Genomic DNA, 14,163 nt, shown 5'->3' on the forward strand with positions numbered 1-14,163 from the left:
CCCTGCCCCCCCCCCCAACTAACGGAAAAACACCCGACACGTTACAGCTGAGGTGAATTTGTATCCCCCAGACTTCCAGACTGCAAAATCATAAAAGATTTCGTGGATTTCTACTTAGGTGAGAATGGATATATTATGCCAAAGCATTACTGTAACTTTCATTGGAAAAGTTTCTGCTTTGCTCTGTGCTAAGAACGCTGTCTGGAATTCCCCTTCCTTTTCTGAGTGATAGTTTACGGTCAATTTGGCCTCTTTTGCCTTCATTCTTCTCAACTAGTAGAAAAGGGTACTCTTGACTGAAGCTGCCTCGCATTTTTGTAAGCCAGAATCTTGTGTCACCTCTATAAACCACTCCCCATTCCCGCCTAGGCTGACTTTTAGAGTGCGCTAGATGCACTATCAGCAGCATGTCGCTTATTTCTTCTTACCTCGGGTTCAAATTTTAGCAAGTTTATATGTTTGGCTTTACTGTTGTTTGTGTCATGTCGATGTCTTTGCCTTTATGGGCTTGTCCTGATGCGACATGCACCTGAATGTCGCTACTGATGCTATGCCTCATTTGCCAGCATACACGAAATGATCAGCATCGTTCAGATCTATCTCTTGCTGTCTACCAAGGTTTACATGTAAACAATCTCATACAGAACACATTAATCTACCCAACGGTACGAAAAAAAACACTAATTACTGTTTCCGACACGTCATAAGGGTAATTAAAGATATATGTTGTACTTTTTCTCCAAACTGCCAGGTGGCGCTGCTCATACCAAAATTTTGACGCAACTTCATTGACCCGTTGCTTGGTAACGGAGTGACGTGAGACAAAATCTTTTTAAGAGATTGTTAGGGGATGTTTATTCTTTCATTTAAGACACAATCTTAATAACCAATGGTTATTAATGTCTCATTCCGGTATTCTTCCGCGTGGGTACTCTAAAGTAGATCGTACTAAAAATTAAATGCGTGTGTGTTTATAAGATCGCCAACGTTATAAGATCGATCGGGGAACTTTTTAAACTTGTCAAAATCCCAAAAGTGTCTCAGGCCGTTGTCAAAGTCTGGTTGCGTACTCGGAGGTTTCCCCGACAAATCCGAGGACGACCGACGAATATAGCGAATACCGGCAAGGAGAGCTTGGAACGACATCGATTCGTCCATAACATGTTGTCATGATGTTGGATAATAATGTTGATGCGTGGAAATAAAGTTGAGCTTAGATAAATGGACGTATTTCTTCTGTTTATCGTCGATATTGACACGACGTCGCAGTAAAAGAAGAGACGCACAGTAAGAAAATGTAGGTCACTCACGTCCCGAGCACAAAGACGCCCGGTGCTCGGTCATGCCGACGGGATGGTTCACCAGCCAGCCGCCGATCTCAGTGGAACCCCGGCCGAAAATACATACCCCCGTAAGTATTAACACAATTGTAAGAGGGTTGGTAATATAAAAAAATGGTCTGAAAGCCGTGAACGTTCTTGATCGTCGTAACGTAACATGAATATAACATGGCAGTTGTGCAGTAATGCACTTTCGGCTCTAGTTAACACAGAAATCTTTAACAAAGATTATATCCATGCCGTTACAAAGGTTCAGTTGACAGAAATCTTTCCATTTCATATCAAAAATCTCTTTAAATCATAATAAATGCTGCAGGAAAATTATTTTTGTAGCGGGACTGTACCAGCCAGCGGTACGAAGTGAAACACAGCACGGTTTGATACAATGATTGGGGCTTTGAAATCTTTTGCCGCCCCCCCGGTGGGCGGGGCCCATGCCTGTGCTGTTGAGGGCGTGACGCCGCTCTGTCTGATCAGGACGTGCCGTCGTCTTGGCAACAAGTGGGAACCGTCCCAGCGACGAGAAGCTTTCCATGCTGGGAAGTTTTTATTCCTTTGATTTTGTGACATAAACAGTAGTTTACGAATACTCTTTTTAAAACCATATCGCTCTTTCCCGATCAGAATAGTCCCAGTAGCCCTTCGTTGTTGTTTTGGTTGGCCTCAAATTTTGAATTTAGCAGCACAGGCTCACTTCTCCACCTCGATAATCGTTGCTCTCCGATGGGCGGTCAATCGGGCAGACAAACTGTTCGGAGTCTTTATTTCGTAAAGAACAACAAAACTACGCAGTCCCTCAACATTTAAATGCCCCCCTTACCGATTAAATCAATCTTGTAATGTTGTGTTTTTTCACAAATCTTTCTTGACCGTTGCTTTCTTGATCGCCAACACTCTCCAAAGCTGTGTGTTTCGCTGCACTTGCCTTAACTTTGGCTGCGGCGGTGACGTCTTGTGAAATGGCTACGGCCTGCCGCGAAAACGAGCCGAACATGAAAAGTTTCCCCCTACAAATACAACACGTATATAGTTGGGCTGTAACTTGGACTCCGCCCGTACGCGTGCCTGTGAGGGTCGCACAATGGCCCGCTAATTTCATGGGTGTGAAAATGGATTTGAGGCGTGCCGCGCCCCTCCCCATGACGTGTACTGAGCTCCTCGCTGGACCTGGATTACTGGGGCGGGGATGAATCGAAGTACACATCATTTAACCCTTTGAATTTTTTGTACGCACTCAGCTGCGTCTTTTCCTAAAACAGTGCGTCCAAAAGACGCAAGGACGCATGCCTGGCGGGAACTGAGTATATAATATAATAATAATATAACGTTGTGGTCACTTTATTCTTAACGTGCCCCGATCGATCTTATAACGTTACGGTTCTAAGAATACCATCAATCTTAACGTTGCCGTTTGGACGTCGAGCGGACACTAATGGAACGTTCCAACATGCGAACGGCTTAACGGCTTTCCTACATACATATTTCGTTTCATTTCGTTCCATTTCGTTTCATTTCGTTCCATTTCGTTCCATTTCGTTCCATTTCGTTTCATTTCGTTCCATTTCGTTCCATTTCGCACTTTCTGGGGTCCCCCCCACACACTACTACTAACGTTACTACTACCACCACTATCGATGATCTGCTGATGGAGAGATAAATCGTATACTAGGCAACTTCAACCTACCTTTACAGACCGGTGCCGCTGACGCCAACACCAACCCGAGAGGTAAGAAGATCACATCTGGATATTTCTGCCCGCCCCGTACTTCGTCTAGAGTAATACGACATCTACATGTACTTTGGCCGCAGGAAGTGTTGCCTGCCTTCTCAGACGAGTCTGACAAGTTAACCTATGAGAAGCTTAGTTATGACCAATTCATGGCTGGCTACATGAGATTGTTCAATTCCGACCTGTTGAAAGCCGACGAGTTGTGAGAACGGCTAAAACTGGTACTGTACAACAGTGCTCTGAGTACAAACTCAGATACCCGTGGGAGAACATCAGAGATTACCATGGCGAGGTTATGCGAGCGGTAGAGTGTGGGCAATTTGATTAGGGTGAACCAGACTACAGGGAACACCAGGAGCATATGTTTAAGCTCCATGTGCAACCCTACCTGTTATGCAACACAGCACCGAAGCGCAGTGCCAAGTCCTCCTCACAGCTTCAACAAACACTGAAGTATTGCAAACTCTTTCAATCTAACACCCAGTGTCTGAACTGGTACACAAGGACGAACAGTTTGGAGATCTCACACCACATCTGCGCGACATGCCTGATGCAACACAACAATGCGGCCTACGACCATGATTCATGGTGAAATTTACGATGGTTTAGGTAAATGTAACCTGTGATACTGCTTAAGGCCACACCAAGTAAATTTTATGGATGACGTCCTTTGGAGACCCTAAATCTAATGCGAGAGGGCGAAAAAAAAACAAGAAGGGCCCTAAAAAACAAGATGCCTAGATTAGAAATATACTAAGAGATGACAAATGTTAGGACACATATTGAATGAGGTGACACAGTGTAACAAGCAAGAAGTCTTTTATTCATCATCAAAACAGCAATAAATCAGGTGGAACAGCAGTTGTCATCCTGTCCTGTGTCCCGTTACGGGTTTCACGTCAATCTGACGATTTGCGGCACTGTCGTGACTCTTTGGTCATAGTTACAGGAAGCGGAATTTCTTGTTTTTTTTTCAAGGAACAGGCCAAAATCAATGCGCGCGTGGACGTCATCCATAAAATTTACTTGGTGTGGCCTAATATGTGCCAATAAATATTGAACACCCACCTTCATTACTGACTGTGCAAAATATCGACTGCTCCATTCACAGAATTCTGTTGTGATCAATGCAGTTGGAGGAGAGGGCACATCATCATCATCATCGTATGTCTGAAAAAATTCCTCATTGATTATGCAAATAATGTCCTTGTTTCACATTCAGCACTTTAATGCTTAAAAGTTAACTTAAAAGTTATCATCCCAATGACTTGTGCACCAACTGCTATTACTTTCTGTGACTACTTTCTGTTCTATAAAGCCAACAGATCGTTAAGTTAAGTTAAGTTAAATATTGTTAAGTTGAAACATACATGTACATGTACATGTATGTATGGGTTTTTGTTATTGTTGCAAAAGACCACAAATAGGTAGATAGTTACATCTGGAGTTTGTTTGTTTGTTTCATGTGCAAAATGTAGACGTGGGGTCGTGTGGCGCAGCGGCAGCGTTCTCGACTCGGAACCAGAGGCCCCGGGTTCGAGTCCTGACATGCCACCGATCTTGTGCCCTTGGGAAAGGCACTTTACACGACTTTCCTCACTTCGCTCAGGTGTAAATGAGTATTGTTCTGTCCCTGTGTTGGTGGCGGCATTAATATAAGTTGAAAAAACTTGAGTGTGCCGTCATCACGTCTTGTGATTGCATGTTTCGGAATATTAAAAAAATAAAAATAAAAAAATGTAGCCATTTTCTTTGCCATTCATCAAAGGTGTTCAAATCTTCTTATAGAAGTTGTGACTCAGTCATTTGGTGTAGGCAACTCTAGAACATTCTTCCCAGTTTTACACCCTGTACAAGCGCACACGATAACAGATGCAAATCATGTGTGCATATTACCTAGCCTGGGTGCCATCCGAATTTGTAACGGCTCCCCCGAAAAAATCGGGGGAGCCGTTACAAATTCGGATGGCACCCAGGCTACGGGGAGCCGTTACAAATTTGGATGGCACCCAGGCTACATATTACCAGCAATAAAATAGGAACAATTCATACAAATTCCTTACCGAATTTGGTCCCTTGTCAAACAGCCTTCTTTTACTCTGGAAGTTGCTTGAATGTGGAATTGCTGAACCAATAGGAGCAGGGTTGGGTGGGCGAGAAGGCGGGGGCTGTTCACCCGGTCTGATGGCCATAGGTCTAGCGATCTCGTGGGGAAGCTGCAGCTGGGCACCATCTGGAGACTCTGTGTTGCTGCCCAAGTCACAGGAAAGGCAGTTGAAACGTCATAGAATACAAGTAGCCTGCTTCAATCTACCAACTCTACACCTGAATAGGATTTGCCACCAACTCAATGGAGTACTAAAGTCCAGAAGGGAGTACTATTTTCCAATAGATTATGATTCAATGAATACATAACTAGCCGACTTTTTACAGAATTTGGCTTGTGCGACTTGCGTGATGCATGTTCGTTAAGTGATATCTATATTATTTTCCCCCATGGTGAACCACAATTGATACATCCGGGAACTTTGGATTATGCAATGCTTCAACACGTCAAGTCAAAATGAAATTCTCGTCTGTAAAATCCAGCCTCCCGGCTTGGGCAAGCTACGTAGCTATTCCCGCACTTGCTCTGCTATAGACCTGCTTCCAGGGATTTGTCTTCATTCACTGTTAACTAGGCTTAAGTCTTAGAGAATGTACACTGGTGAGTACCGGATGTGATGTCTACTGGGTGACTTTAATCTCCGTCGGGTCGACTGGACCAGCTGCACCATTGTGGAAAATGGCAAGGGATCATTTCCTTCTTCAGCACAACACAACCACTTAATTCAAACTCCAGCAATAACATTTTGGATTTAGTCTCCCCGAAAGGATGACAGACATCAAGGACCTTCCAGCTGAATTTGACACGGACCATACGATCTTGGAATTTGGGATTCAATGCAAACTGCATTCTAAAAACGGTCTTTTGCGCAAGGTGTACAACTACTGACGCGCCAACTGGGAGGGTCTTGGTGCTTATCTGGCCAACAGTCACCTAACTGAGGGTGTGAACCAGTGTCATGACACTGACTCTGCATGGGGATCCTTGTCTTCTGCGATCCAGTCAGACTGCGATCCAGATAGACAGCAACTTGAAGGTTTGTGACATCCAGAATCGCAAGCAGACTGCATGGCGCAAGGCTAAAAGGACTGGCTCTCCATCATACTGGTCAAAATATTGAACGCTCCGTAATAAACTAAAAAATGATCTGTCTCTCAAGTATGCCAGCTATTTGGACAGTTTAGCATCTTCCCTTCATAAAGTTCCAAAGCATTTCTGGTCCTTTGTTTGTGCAAAATCTAAATCTCGAACCTTAACGGGGGGTGCCCTAATTCCGACCTATGTTCCATGCAAACGCATATACCTTTGGTAATAGTTTATCTGACCAGAACCCCGCGCAACATGAGATATAATATTGACAGATAAAGATCACAACGATTAAAGCTGCACAGCTGTGTATTTCACTTGAGTGTAGCGCCTTGCACCCAAGCATAATGGTTCGTGAAACGCACGGCAGTTTTTTTGTCATTTTGCCGGTGGAACGTTCTATCGCAACAGGGGTGCCCTAATTCCGACCTAGTGTCTAACACAGGTCGATCTGAGAAGAGAGTTTAGAAATTATAATAAACAAATTATGACTAAAACAATCTACAACTGTTTTTCTGTCCCAAACAAGTCCTCTTTTTACAATTACGTGACTTGCTCCAAAATGGCTGTTTGAAAAGCAAAACCTGCATTTTTGACACGCTCATCAACCCCCGAACAAGCGTCGAATTCACACAGATTTTTTACTCGTCTGTTGCCGGAGTGTACAAACTAAAACAAACTTTGTGAGATTACCGATATCAACACAAAAACATTGTCCATCCTTGTGGTAATTTTTAGGTACGTGCTCCCATGCATAACGCCGCAACAAGGATTTTTCAAACTAGTTCGGTATTAGGGATGGGTCGGAATTAGGGCACCCCCCGTTACCATCTGTTGTACAGCTAGCGAATGGCAAATGTCAGCCTTTCTAGTTTTTCAAATTAATGAATGTTTTCTTTATTGATGTAATTTGGGGAGGGAGCTGGAAAAGGTGCTTCACCTGTTCTCCCTCCCCTAGCTTCCATGTATCTGGTGGAAATTTTTAATAAACAAATAAACATTTTTGACAAAAACTATAAAAGATATTAAGCACACCGATAAGTCAATTATTGAAAACTTACTTACTTTACTTTGCTCGACCTCCAGCTTGGATGCTATAAGATCATGATGTCTAATGTAGGGAGCTACAACCAGCTTCATTCTGTGTGATTTGATTTTCCCCACTTCTATGTTTATCTTTATTGAACAAATAATTAGATCACATTGCTAATTGAAAATATAATTAGATTGCGCCAATTTTTTAATGTCTATATTTTTGGTATAAATGAGGATGCCAAGAAGGCCAATTGTTAATAGGATATCAAAGAACACAAAACAAAACATTTTTTTCTCATCACCCGGCCCCAAAAAATAGGTCTGAAGGAACATAGCTTTCTTGGTCAATACATACATGTAGACACCAATGGGGTAGCACGATGAATTATGGGATAGTTTAAAGGGTATTTGTAGAGTTTGTCATGGATTCAATGCATTTTTTGCGCTACAGGTGTAACTTCCGTTACCGGTAACGGATGTTACAAAACGGACGTTTTTGTTTATTTCTCCAAGAATATCTGCAATTTTTATCTTCATCCTTTGTGAGCAAGGGGGCATAAGTAAGGACATTTAAAAACTGGGTAACTTTTTATATACCAGGTGAAGAAACTAAAATTGGAAATAAAAACAACAGTAACGGATGTTACATTCATTACTGTAAAACAATTTGTTCTGTGAAGGTGGCTACAAATGACAGCACACATTCTTTTCTTCTTCTCTTAGAAACCCAGAAAACTTGCTAAAAGTCATCAAAATGGCAATTTCTTGTCTTATATGTGACTCTATCTAAATTGCACGACCGTCTTACTTGAGCGGATGTTACAGAACTTGGCGACAGGTATGAAACACCTCGCACGACGTACAGGAATAGTGAGAGGAGCGATCTGACTTGATCAGTCAGAGGGCCTGGCCATCCGACTTCACCAAGCAGAAAACTACAACCGTAATCGAATTGCTACGTTTTAGGTTGCTTTTTAAAGTTTCTATTTCTTCTCAGGCGACAGCCGCTTTTTAGGGGGAGAAATCCGACAGGCGACCATAATTTCTCTCAAGTCATCAATCAAACCTAGTTTTGTGGTACATTTTTCCTGAAACATAGTAAGTGTAGCGGAGAAGTGCAGAAAGCAACGATGATGTCCGTGATTTGGTCATACCTAGTCGTAAAGAGTGGCTACAGAATTTTGTACATTTGAATGAGAACGAGTGTTATGATGAACACTTACAGGCATCATTATGGGTAGAGAATATGAACAACTGAATATAATTACCAAAAAGGTTCTTTGCCAAGAAGGTTATTTTTTCAGTAGCGTTTGTTTGTGCGTGGCTGTGTGGCTGTGTGTGTGTGTGTGTGTATGTGGTTTAGCACAAAGAAGCTTTAGATGGATCATTGTAATAAAACTTGGTAGGTGGGCAGGTCTTCATGAGACCTAGAAATGAGACCTAGATTTTGGGCCACCTGGCAGCTTTCCTAGGCACTGCAGCAGAACTTCCAGTTTTAATATCTCATCATCTAGTCATGCTACAAGGAAGGGTCACGAATTTTGGGTGGTATATATACATGTAGTTCTTGGGCTAGGGAAAAAGTGGCATTAGCTTGGACCCCTAGCAGCTTGTTCTGGAACTACAAATGTATATGACTGTCAGGTTGTGCCTCACCTGTCCCTGTCCACCTTATCAGTTGGCAGTCTGGCTAGGCTGTTCGTTGGGCTGGATGGTGCTGAATGAGTCAGTCTATTGTCTCTCATGAACTTAGGTTGGGTGTTCATGGTGGCCTGTGGAAAGATAAGTGCAGAATTATCTTATGCACATAACATTATGTACCTGGTAGATGTTAACAAATCGTAATGTACAAACTAGCAAGTTGGGATGATGTCACTGCCTACATGTTCATGTACATGAATGTTTCAATTGTGAAAGACCTGTGGTACAGTCACATGCTGCTCAAGTCTCAACCTCAAAGATAGAGGACCTACATGTATGTAGGTCCTCTATACATGTATGTAGGTCCTCTATGCATTAGTAAGTTGGGATGGAAATGAAAGTAGAGGTCAAAAATCTTATACCTTCGTCATTAGTTGTGTTTTTCTATAGTTGTACAGTAATCTGCCATGTGCTATACAATTTAGATGTATTCCTGTATGCCTGTATGTTTTAGGGGGCACATCCCAGTTTATTTGGGGCCTCTATTCGAAGCTGCACACCCTCAAATCTAGCGACTGTCTCTGGCGTGGAATAATTTGGAAGGAGAATAACTGCATATGGGACGAAAGGATATCTCTTCAGCTACAAGACAAGATGAGTTTGGTTTCTTCAACCTTTTTAAGTTTGGTAAAATCAACGGAAAAAACATTATTTTCACTCCAAAATTAATGCCCAAAATTGCGAATTTTCGCGTAGGATAATCCTAAAAAAAAAATTTTCCGGCAGAAATGACTGATGCTGGCAGAAAGACCCAAGCCTTGACTATACCCGAGTAAATTATAAAGAAAATTCTAGTACTGTAATTTTCTAAACAGTCCACGGCGCGAGGGGTTGCAAATCCACCCCTACGAAGCCACAGAGCGAAAACTAGGTCAAACGGGCGGATTACACTTGGCGCGCAAGGATATCCGGAAGTAAGGTTCGGAGCCAAAAGAAATTTTCACCCCAAAATCACCATTTCTTACACTCTTCAGCCATGTTGATGTTTAATGATACTTCGTGGCAGTTTATAAGAAATGTCACCTCAAACTTGGACCCTCAAAACCCTTTCGTCACTTTTTTACAACGGACTATCGCGGACCCCTGTCGCGGAAGAACTGGGGTGTGCACCGTTTAGCTCAAACCAATCTTTAATGGAGATATCACACCCATGCTCAAACCAGTCTTTAATGGAGATATCACACCCATGTGAATATACAAACCAATCTTTAATGGAGATATCATGTGAATATACAAACCAATCTTTAATGGAGATATCACACCCATGTGAATATACACGGCTACAGCACCGTACAAAGCCACTATATTGCCCATAATTGACCTCGACCTTTGTTGTCTCAAACAAATCCCAACCTACATTGATGAAGATACATGAACCACACACAGAGTTATAACTGTTAAAAATTGAAACCCCCATATACATGTATGGTGAACATAACCTTCTGGACAAAGGCAATAAGCTTACTGTAAAATAGTACACTGTCAAAGAAAGAGAATATTCAATACAGTACATTGATTCAGCACATTCTGCAGCTATCTGACTAACCTTTAAGTTGATTGCATTAACCACGACATGAGCTGCCTCCGACACTTCTGAGTGTGGCTCCTGTACAATTTGGACCAGAGTCCTCCATACTGTGGCATACACATTATTATATGCAAATCCAAGGGAGGACACACTGCTGCTGGAGGAGACCCTTTTCATGGACCTGTCCAGCTTGTCAACAACTGCAGGGCTCTTCTCCAGACCTTCCAGACTGCCCATGCTGCTAAGGCTGGCACTACTGTTGGATCGACTTGGGGAGCTCATAGGTTGCAATCCTGTAGTAAAATAATCTGATATATTATCTGAACACACAAATTGTACAGGAAGGCATATGCTCATGTAAAGATAGATAAAACATAATTGACAGAAGAGTTTGGGCAAATATATGCAAAACGAGCAAAAGCTGACCAATGCACCAACCACTAAATGTCATTTATTGTTCTACAATGAGCATGTTGATCTTGATTCTTTATAACCTCTTCTTGGATCATATTACATAACAGACATGCCTTAAAAAAACACCCTGCATGATGACCACAATGAAAAGCGGCCTGTTGGCCGAATTGTGTATTTTCATCAATAAATAAAGGCGCAAACAAACAAACAAACAAACTTCATCACGTTAACGTTAACACAATTTTACAGAATAGAACAATGTTTTGTATGGGCAGTTTCAGAAAAATACTGGAGAAAAGATATAGTGCAAGGGTACTAATAATATACAATCAATTAAATCACTCTCCACTATAAGATTATTCCACTTTTGACATTGACTAATACATTTATTACAAGTACAGCCCTGGGTTGGCATGTCTATAAAAAATATAAAAGTGAATGCACAGGATAAAAATATCATCATCATCATCCACTATGTTCTGCATCTGCAGTCATAGAAAAATATCATATTGCTCAAGTTATATATCATAAACCCTTCAACAACAAATCGCAATGAAATAAAAGAAAACTATTTGTAGCATATACATGTATTACTTTCAAAATAGTATCTGTGAGTTTCATAATAATGGACAGAAACGTTCATACATGAAGATGGCTTCAACAAAAACTACATGTACAATACATTTTGACATCTGGTTCCCCATCTTAGGGCAAGTACATATTGTAATACTATATATTAGATTATCAGATTTCCAGCTTTATATTTCCCCTGTTCAAATGTCCCGACAGAACATTAATTTTTGTCTATGATTGTATCACAAACTAGTGCTACCTTTGTGCCAGATGATGGACAGGTGTAGGAACTGAAGTGCTAAGAAATGTAAGGGAAAAATTCACTAAAAAATTCATTAAAAGTTTGGTTTTTTAAAACACCCTTACAAGATATTTCCCATGGCTTGAGAAAAAGCATTCAAGCCACACCAATTTCATTTATTTGGTTCTCGGATTTGCCTGCTTCTTATTTTTTCCGATTTGCCAAAAAAAAAAAAATTTCAGACTCTGCCTCAACTCTAAAATGCTCATGTTTTGGCCAGAACAGTTGAACAAAGTCCCTTCTCTTCAGGGTTGTTACAGTTTTCCCATCCATAAAATCAGTCTGCTTTAGTGTAGGAGACTGTGGATTTAGTGGCATAACTCTTCAAGGCATAGATTGATGTTCAGGCAGGTTACCGTTGGGGAGACCAATGTCAAGTGCAAAAATGGGCTTCATGGGGGGTCCCTACGTCACTGCAGTGGACCTTTTTTGTTTCTTGCTTGTTAGCAGGATAACTCAAGTATATTTAAATGGATGTTCATGATTTATATTGTAACATATTGTAACAACAAATAAGTCTTTTATTTGTCATAAAAACAGCAATAAATCTCTTCTAAACAGCAGTAGTTGTCCTGTTCTGATTCTTTCATCACATCTTCTTATTACATTTTGCGACACTGTTGTGACACTTTGATCATAATACAGTAAACAGAATTTGTTATAACAGTTTTTTTCCCCAGTAACAGTCCAAACTCGAATAACACGGGTGACGGAGCGTTTGTAAATCTGTGGCGAAGTGTTCCGTAGAATTAAAAAAAAGGTGTACAAAGATTCTTTTGTACTCTAAACTAAATATTCAAGAAAAGTAAAGAATACACATGTTCCTTTATCTAAAACATTGTCCCTCCGACGAAGGCATGTGATCTCCGACCTCTAGGTTGAATTACAAACCAGCTGGTATGTAGATTTCAAGGCTCCTGTGAGTCCTATCATAGAATGCCTGACTGTGTTTTAATTTTTATTTCGACCTGTCACTTTATATTTTCTGAAAAAAATCAGAGAACCAGCAAATCAAATTGGTGTGGCCTTACAATAAAAGTAAGTCTAGGGAAGGGCATTTTTCTATATGTGGTTGATTGGTTGGGTGAGGTGGAGGTGAATGTAATTGGAACAGCTTCCAGTTTAATTCCAGAATTCCAGACTATTTCCATATCCCAGCAACCTTATATCTAGATGGGCTGATATTGTAAACTATACCTAAAAATAATGTAAGAGATAAGTACTTAGGACCCCTTGGGGATTAATCCAACTCTGCAGAATTCAACACAGAATTAAATTCTGCAGAATTCTGGCTGCTGTTCCAGAATTCTGAAGAATTGGGTTAATCCCTATTAAAGGGGTCCTCGATGGCTGTTACATATTTCTTACATCATTTTTACCTCCATGAAAAATGGAGGTATTGTTTTTGGCGGCGTCTGTGTGTGTGTCTGTGTGTGTGTCTGTGTGTGTGTCTGTGTGTCTGTGTGTGTTTCCGCAACTTTGTAGTCAGCATAACTTCATAATGCCTTTATGGATTGTGATGATATTTGGTATGCTGATAAGTCTTAGGAAGACAAAGGTCAAGGTCAAATATGGGCCTCCTTGTGGATGACCTTGGTACTGCAGCAGAACTTCCGGTTTTTGTATCTTTGGTCCTGAACATGCTATGGTCTTGAATTTTTGGTGACAGATAGCTTTTCCTGTCAGGAATAAGTGGTGTGGGTTTGGTCCCCCTAGCAGCTTGTTCAGAAACTGCAGGGGACTTTCGGGCGAAATCTTTGAAAGCCAATAAGTCCAGATAGGAACAGCGTATTTTCATCATTTTTGGTGTGTAGGTATCTGACAGAGAGATGTACATAATTAACTGCAAATTATGCAAATGAGGACTTTATTTGCATGATTAATGAGGAAATTCTATAATTACAGTGTTTTACATTATAGAACTTTCATACATGTAATGCATGTAACCTATGGCAGATGGAACATCAACAGATACTAATTATGCAAATGATCACCTAATTTGCATAATTAATGCAAAAAATCTATGATTTCTCAATGGTGAATGATGGGAATGTCATACTTGGGACATCTTTAAGTTAATCAAAAGTTAACATCACGATGCATATATTATGTTAATGCAGAGGTCATTTGCGTAATTAAAGAAGAAATTCACATTTACATATCAAGCCCATATTTCATGGAGGTATGAGATCTCGGAACTCTTGTCTTTTCAAGGCAAGGCAAGGCGACAAATATAGATGTATCTTGAAAGCAATCCATTTTTGTTGAATTGTGCTCTTCTAACATTGTAGTATATGTGTAATATTTTAAAATAGTTGTTTTTACCTTCCATGAAAAATGGAGGTATTG

The 14,163-nt window shown here is 40.9% G+C and overlaps 1 protein-coding gene across 1 annotated transcript in view; it reads right to left on the reverse strand.

The window, feature by feature from the left end:
* LOC109471238 (regulatory-associated protein of mTOR-like) overlaps positions 1 to 14,163 on the reverse strand; it is an 81,542-nt gene that overhangs the window by 41,029 nt on the left and 26,350 nt on the right. The window contains exons 8-11 of the mRNA XM_019770516.1: positions 10,545 to 10,819; positions 8,954 to 9,069; positions 5,133 to 5,319; positions 4,138 to 4,239 (exon numbers count right to left, since the gene is read on the reverse strand). Coding sequence (XP_019626075.1) covers positions 4,138 to 4,239; positions 5,133 to 5,319; positions 8,954 to 9,069; positions 10,545 to 10,819 — 680 coding nt within the window. The remainder of the gene's footprint in view (positions 1 to 4,137; positions 4,240 to 5,132; positions 5,320 to 8,953; positions 9,070 to 10,544; positions 10,820 to 14,163) is intronic.

The sequence above is a fragment of the Branchiostoma belcheri genome, unplaced genomic scaffold (genome assembly GCF_001625305.1).
Source record: "Branchiostoma belcheri isolate BF01 breed outbred unplaced genomic scaffold, Haploidv18h27 scaffold242, whole genome shotgun sequence".
NCBI classification, from domain to species: domain Eukaryota; kingdom Metazoa; phylum Chordata; class Leptocardii; order Amphioxiformes; family Branchiostomatidae; genus Branchiostoma; species Branchiostoma belcheri.